Source organism: Artibeus jamaicensis, unplaced genomic scaffold (genome assembly GCF_021234435.1).
Source record: "Artibeus jamaicensis isolate MK-2021 breed Jamaican fruit bat unplaced genomic scaffold, CSHL_Jam_final contig_497, whole genome shotgun sequence".
NCBI classification, from domain to species: domain Eukaryota; kingdom Metazoa; phylum Chordata; class Mammalia; order Chiroptera; family Phyllostomidae; genus Artibeus; species Artibeus jamaicensis.
This window is the reverse complement of record NW_026521863.1, coordinates 6,179,111-6,186,696: the sequence shown is the minus strand read 5'-3', so window position 1 is coordinate 6,186,696 and position 7,586 is coordinate 6,179,111. Positions and strand designations below refer to the sequence as shown.

Here is a 7,586-nt window from a genome sequence, read left to right as displayed (position 1 = left end):
TGACCCCGCCCCCAGCGCTCACAGCTCCGCCCCTCGTCCCCGCCCCCGCCCCGCCTTCCACCTACAAGGGGTCGCCGGCGTGATGACGTGACGGGTGCTGGCGTACTGTGTCCACGTCGCGGAGGCGCTGCTGGGTCTGTAGGTGCAGGTACGAGGCGTCTGTTCCCGGAGCGAAAGGGAAAAGTAGGGTCTGTAAGAGATGGAGAGGTCTTCAGGAAAGTGAGGAGGGGGCGAGGAGACCCAGAAGCCTGTCGTCCAGGTGTTGGGGTTCAGGGTGGTGTCCCGCACCGTCTCCGGGCCTTTCTCACGAGGGCGGGCGGCTGGTCTGCAGTAGTTGAACCGTGAATTAACTGTGGGCAGGCATTGCTCCGCGACCGTGTGTAGAAGCTTAAGGGTTAGGTTGACGTGTATTGGGTGGGTGTTTTTCCTTTTAGCGCAGATCTTTGGGGAACTTCATTGATTTGCTAAAAACACAAGTTCAGAGACCTGGCTTGTACCCATTTGCGGGCCGAGCATGGGGGTAAAGCTACTGCTTAATCTCTTACAAGACTTGGGCTCATTATATCATTTTTAAGGCCCATTTCAGAGCTACCACTCTGTGATTCCTGTCTCCCAGAATCTTATTTTTGGGAGGGAAAAGAGGCGGGGAAGAGAGGTTTTTGAACTGATGTTTTAAAAACTAGACTGGACACACGGTGTTGTTAAGCCACTTGGCTTTCATTAGGATTGGGTAGAATTTGTTTGCAGGCAAGGTTTATATGTTAATATTCCAATAAACTCATAATTTTTTAAAGTTTGGAATGCGTATGTTTTCTTAATGTTAGCACTATGTTTTTCACAGACTTGACTGGTTGCTAGGATTTCATATTTTGCCTCATTTCAGGGGTAAACCTCCAAAGTGTATTAAAGTTGATGCTTTTTAATTTTGTGTCACCCTATTCTTTTTAGCATTTGTAAGATCATCGGCACTGTCTGACTGAGGAGAAGATGGTCAACGTCTTGAAAGGAGTGCTTATAGAATGGTTAGTAGTTTTGACACTGAATGAGGGTTTTTTTTCTTTTTTTTCATTAATTACTTAGTTGTCTTTCCTCTGGCAAACCCTGAGCCACCCACTTTCACCAGGCTGCCTAGGAAAGTATAGGAACGAGAATATACAGGGCAGGCAACACATGGGAGAAAGAACTGTGGGAGGCAGTGACGGCTCGTTCACATGGTGAAGAGGATGAGAAAAGCCACCGTCTGGGCCTCTGAGAGGGCAAAGCCCAGGGTGGCGTCGGGGAAGAGCCATTGCTTCAGAGAAGGCTCCTGACATAAGCAATGATGAGCCCTAAATTCCAGCCTCAGAGCCTGCCACACCTACTGTGGCAGCCCCAGCGAACTTCGCCACTGTGTCAGTGTCTCTTGAAATGGCACTGGTTTGGAAAGCTTGCAGCTAGAAATAAGTGAGGTCGGAGGATGTGGGGCTGCCAAGCTGCTGAGTGCACCTCTGTCCGTGTCCCTGGTCGCTTCAGCACCCCTTCAGGTAGTGACCGGCTCCGCCACTGAGCCACTGAGCGGAGCTCCTGACCAAGGCAGGGGTGGAGACAAGCTTGGGGCAGGTGTACATTCCAGCGGGGGCCGGAGGCGGGGGGGTGGCTATGCTGTGGTGGGAGAGCTGCTCCCAGTGTGGAGAAGTCAGAAAGGGCCTTAATGAGTTTTTTAAGATTCTTTTTTCTTTTAAGGTGGGAATGAATTGAGATTTTCAGCTTCTACACTTCATTTCTTTTACTTGCGTAACAAGTGGGGCAGATTTTGTTGCTAAGTTTCCTCCTGGTGCCAGATTGCACTGTCTCTGCTGAGTTTATGTAATTGGCAGTGTGTCCACTGAGTGTTGGTCAGAGGCAGCATACTTGTTAGGTTAGCCCTCTTTAGAGGAACAGTGCTGCTGTTCTAGAACCTCCAGGGGGTGGCTAAAATTATTGGCAAAGGTGAGGAGGGCACCAGTGGAGTCAGACAAACCTTGGTTCACCAGAAATGTTACCCTAGGGGGATGAACTTGTGCTGACGAGGAAAGCATTCAGTGCCGAGACTCAAACTCTAAGAGAAGCTTTACTTAGAATGTCCCAGAGGTGGAAGAAGTGAGCAGTGTAAGAAATGGGGTGGGAAGGAAGTTACAGAGGCAAAAGAAAGGGCCCTTGGGGCCTAGGAGAGAGAAGGGCGAAGGTAACTCACCTTGGGGGGGGGGGAAGAGAAGAGAGATGGGAGGGAGAGCAAGCTATGTCCTCCTACCTAAGCATTTGTAAGGGCAGAGATTTTAGGGGAGGGCCCAAGGGGAGGGTCTCAATAGAATGTTCATCAGCTCTCCAGGTGTGTCTTTTAGGGTCCTGGTCTCCAGTGATTAGTCAGCACCAGGTCATTAGTGCAGCTGTTCCTGAGGTCACCCTTGGTGTAGTTTGTCTGGTTTTGCTGCTTTTCTGGGCCTGGAGCTGAAACACAACTGAGGCCTAGATGCTATATCCCCAGGGTTTAATGTTTGAGGGAATTGTGGTGCAAGTCTGAAATGGGAGTCTCATGAGGCTCTATTTCAGCCACTTGTCCCTTCTCCGAGGGGTCTCCCACATGACCAGCGACAGGGGAAGAAAGGTCAGGGGAGGGTCTGAGCACATGACCAGCAGTATGGAAGGTCAGGGGGTCTAAAACCCCAGGATCAAATACTGGGTGAGGAAATGTTACCCTAGGGGGATGTGCTTGTTTTGCCATTTTTCCCTGTTGCTAGGCACCAAGGTGGCTTTCTACCCTGGTGACCTTCTGTACCTGGCCTATTGTCCTTGCTCTGCTCACGTCTGTCTAATTGCTGACCACAAAATTTTAGGGTCTGCCTGAGTCTTTGCATCACAAACTGTGGTCTTTTAAAAAATAAAGAGAAAAAAAACAAACCAAGAGAAGTGAAAGGTTGTTTAAACTAGCCACACATTTCGAAGGAGAAAGAGAAACCTTGATGGACAGGGGCCCTCAGGCCCAGCCCTCTGGGCCAGTTCCCAAAGCAAGCCATGGTAGGGCTCCGATATCCCGCAGCCGAGAGCCTGGGCTGCTGGTCCAGTCTCACCCCGTCTCCACTTGTTTGCTTGCCTGCCAGTAATTCTGTCTCATCCAGGAATCTTGCCCTGTGGACACTCCCAGCTTCTGAAAATGCTCCTGTCCATGTCTCTGTGCCCCTAATATCAGCCGTTATATGAATACTGGTGCTGCTTACTGTGGTGGCAAACATTTGTTGAGCACCTACAGTATGCTGGCCCTAATTTAGGCCCCCATACCTCCTACTGCACAAAACCCAAATTCTTCTGGGTCATCCTCACTCCTTTTACAGCATTATCTTGTGGCTGCATACATCTGCTTTTTCAATTCCAGCTCCTGTCCATCCTTTCCAGTTGGCCCTCTGGAACCTGCGATAGCAGCAGAACCCCCTGTGTCCTCCGCCTCCTCTCCGAGCTTCTCCTCTCCTAAGTTTCATAACTTACCAATATTTTAAGTACCTCTGAGAAAAATCACTGCCAATATACAATAACATGCCCTTGAATGTAAGACTCGTCCCAATTTTAGAGATGTTAAAATGCGGGGGGAATATGGTTCTTAGAGTGGATGAAATATGATGGTATTCCATGCCTTCAGATTCTCAGACCTCAAATGACTCCCCTGTCCTCACTCCAGCTCATCCCTTGCTTCCTGATTCATGAAGAAAATAAAATCATAAGAGAATGTTCACAGGCCTTTATCACATGGATCTCTCTGTGCCCAGACTCATAACTCTTCTTCCCCCTAGTTATGACCCAGCTTCTGTACTTGGGAACCAAGTACAGTAATTTTTTTATAGTAATTTTTTGCTAAACACTTGGGAACCTTGCCTCTTTTGGAGCACCTTTCCAGCAGTTTTCATCTGTTCTGCCTTCTCAGCTTTTCTTCCTCCTCAGATCATTCCCAGCAGCATCACAAACATGCTGCGATGCTCCCCTGCCCCTCCCAGGCGAAAACTCTTGGTTCCCACTGTGTTTCTGCTCTTTGCAGCAGGGTTTCCCAGACCTGTCCCTGTTCACCGTCTGTAATCTCTTTCCTCCCATTCTGAAACTCACCTCAGTCAGGCCCCCTTACTCAATCCCATCACTTGGGTGCCGGTACACATCTCAAATGTAATGTGCTTAAAACCAAACTCCTGATCTTACCGCCAAACCTGTTTTTCCCACATTCTCCTCACTTCAGTAAGAGACAACTGCAACCTTCCATTTGCTCATCCCAAGAATTTGAGAGTCTCAATTCTTCTCTTTGAAACCTTGAGTCTAGTCTCAGCACGTTATTCGGCTTTCTGTGCAGATGTCTGGAATTCCACCACTTCCCATCCTCACTATCCCCACCTGGGTCCAGATCATTTTCACTTCCTGCCTGGATCACTCACTGCAGGCACCTCCTAATGGGTCTCCCCGTCTCCATCCGTTCCTCTACTGCCATCTCTCCCCCATCCTGTCTGTTTTCAGCCCAGCAGGCACTATGATCCCTACTTTTAAAACTTAAGGGCCCTGGCTGGTGTAGCTCAGTGGATTGAGCACAGGCCTGAGAACCAGAGGGTCGCGGTTCGATTCCCAGCCAGGGCACGTGCCTGGGTTGCAGGCTACTTCCCTTGCAGGCCAGTTCCCAGCAGGGGACACATGAAAGGCAACCGCACATTGATGTTTCTCTCCCTCTCTCCTTCCCATCTAAAGATAAATAAATAAAATCTATAACTTAAGACAGTTGTTAAGTCATGTCACTTAGTCCCTAAAAAAGCCAAAGTCCCCCAAATCATCAGGGCCCTATGTCATCTGGATTTAACGGATTTAACTTTCTGACCTTTCCCCTAGTACTCTCTCCTTGCTGGCCCTTCTCCAGCAACCTTGGCCTTGCTGTTCCCTCTGCCTAGGACGCTCTCCCCCCATATCACCACATACGTGGCTTGCTCACACCTCCTCCTGGGGTTTGTTGGGGTTTGTTCACATTCATCTGCTCAGTTCAGGCCTTCCTTCACTCCTGTGTTTAAACTCGCAAGGTCCTATCACTTTCAGCATTGCTGTTTCTCTGTGCCTGGCACATGATAGGTACTTAATAAATATTTATTGAATGAGTGAGTAAAACATAGAGTAGCAAATTTACTACTTCTGAACAAATCAATTCCACACACTGGTGTGGCTATTGTACTACTGAAGCCATAGAATGTAACTGAGTTTTGCCAAACCTGAGTGAATAAGTGTAACAACCTAAGTGTTCTGCACCGAAGTGTAAGGTAAACATACTGGAAAGTAAATTTAAAACCTGTGTCAGTTCTGACATGGGTAGATCTATTTATTTATTTACATCATTTTACATCAGAGTAAATTGTTAGCAAAGTCATTTTAGTGATAAGTTGGAAGTAAATAAAATCTTTAGGAAGCCTTCACTTTATTAATAGTTAATATGCCATGAACCATACTCATTTAGTGATTAGAGTAAATCTTTTACTGTGTTGGCTTCACTTACACCCGTGTTGGTACATGAAAGGAGTAAAACTTACTTGTATTGTCTTCATTACATTACACTGACCTTTTGAATTAAATTATCTGTGTAATTGATGTTGACATCATTCAAGGAACCAAATGATTATGTAAAATATTTTTCTTTAAGAATTAAAACTGCCCTGGCTTGTATGGCTCAGTGGATTGAGTGCCAGCCTATGAACCAAAGGGTCACTGGTTTGATTCCCACTCAGGGCACATGCCCAAATTGCGGGCCAGGTCCCCAGTAGGGGACACGTGAGAGGCAACCACACATTGATGTTTCTTTTCCACTCTTTCTCCTTCCCTTCCCCTATCTGCAAAAACAAATAAATAAAAATATTTTAAAAATTAGAAATCTGTGCAGCTTGACATTTTTATAGTAATTTTTTGCTAAACACATTATTGTATATTAGATCAAAAGAGTGTCCTTTGTTGTGATTCAAGGCTTTTATGAAAGAGACATACTCTGGTTAATCTAAGCAATTATATACCTCTTTCCTTATGACTATCCTATTCATTCCAAACTAAAGCCACAAATAAACAGAATTGAGTTGGAATCTCTTCTTTGAGCTCAATATCCTCAGAGAGATTTTGTTAGGATTTTCTTTAGAGATTCTGAATGATTGTTCAGACTTAGGTGGTTCAGGATTTTAAGGAAGAGGAAAAAAACTTGAGTACCTACTGCAGACCAAATACTCATCCTTGGCATTTTTTCTCCTTTAATTTCCATAACGATTCTGTATGTAGGTTCACTTGGAGGTTTTGGGAGACTCGGTACATTTTAGGGTCACACAAGTAAGTGATGATGCCAGGGTTGACCGGATCTGCCTCTAGTATGCCCCGTTTTATCAGAGTGACAGTTTAACTGGTTTTGCATATTAATTTGTCATCAGCAAGGTGGTGAAAAGCTATTGGCTGTTTAAATGTGATGGTGGTGGATGAGTGAGGAAATGCATGTTTAAAATCAGGGAAGGAGGCTCTGATTCCAGGCCCTAGTAACTACAGGGCTTTGAGCATTACTTTTCCACTTGTCAATGACAAATCATTCTTTTAAAATCTCATCATTGGCCTCTTCCTCTTAAACTTGCTCTAACAGTTCTAAAATGAAGTTACATCTATAAATCATCAACACTTAAGGCAGAGTGGTAGTGAGAGTTTAGGGCTTTTTAAATTAACCTAAATATTCTACATGCTCATAATTCTGATCACTCAGGTTCTGGTATAATTTGAAGTTAAAGTTTCTCCTCACCGTGTGTGTGTGTTCCCTACAGTGACCCCGCCATGAAGCAGTTTCTGCTGTACTTGGATGAGTCAAATGCCCTGGGGAAGAAGTTCATCATTCAAGACATCGATGACACGCACGTCTTCGTAATAGCAGAGCTGGTTAATGTCCTCCAGGAGCGAGTAGGTGAATTAATGGACCAAAATGCGTTTTCCCTTACCCAGAAGTGAAAATATTAGATACTGACCACTTCAGGATTCAAAGTAACAGATGGGAGAGAGGCTGTCACCCTTTAGTATGTCGTGTGACTAGTTCGACTTAAAGAATTGCTGAGAAGCCTGCCACGGGACAGACTGGAGTGTCATTTGTTCAGAAGAAAGCCCCCAGACTGATTTTCTTGTTCTGTCTTTGTCGATACATGTGCCCTAGAATTAAAAAAAAAGTTTTAACAGTTGGCTATAATTTGATTTTTATGGTCTTTTTTGAAATACAAATGGGAATGGTTTTTCTACCTTTTTAATGCCAATTTAATACATTAAGAATATAATTTTTAGCCCTGGCTGGTGTAGCTCATTGGATTGAGCATGGACCGCAAACCAAAGAGTCACCAGTTCGATTCCCAGTGAGGGCACATGCCTCAGTTGTGGGCCAGGTCTCCAGTATGGGGGTATGTGAGGGGCAACCACACATTGATGTTTCTCTCCCTCTCCTCCTTCCTCCCTTTTCTTTCTCTGAAAATAAATAAATAAAATCTTCTAAAAAAGGATATAATTTTTATTATAAAAATATGATTTTTTATTATCAGTCTGGCCTAGATGCTTATTTT

At 45.4% G+C, this 7,586-nt stretch overlaps 1 protein-coding gene across 1 annotated transcript; it reads left to right on the top strand.

Annotated features, from left to right (window-relative positions):
• The first annotated feature begins 75 nt into the window (after positions 1-75).
• On the top strand, positions 76-7,222 carry GTF2H5 (general transcription factor IIH subunit 5). Its single transcript, XM_037126230.2, has 3 exons — positions 76-148; positions 949-1,022; positions 6,810-7,222. The coding sequence occupies exons 2-3, from the start codon at positions 988-990 to the stop codon at positions 6,988-6,990; spliced, it is 216 nt and encodes a 71-aa protein (XP_036982125.1). The 5' UTR covers positions 76-148; positions 949-987; the 3' UTR covers positions 6,991-7,222.
• Positions 7,223-7,586: the final 364 nt, after the last annotated feature.

Bases quoted from the DNA above. Each gene is read 5' to 3' on its own strand.
- GTF2H5 (XM_037126230.2), top strand. From the start codon at position 988: ATGGTCAACGTCTTGAAAGGAGTGCTTATAGAATG. The intron at 1,023-6,809 runs GTTAGTAGTTTT...TGTTCCCTACAG, and splicing joins AAAGGAGTGCTTATAGAATG to TGACCCCGCCATGAAGCAGT.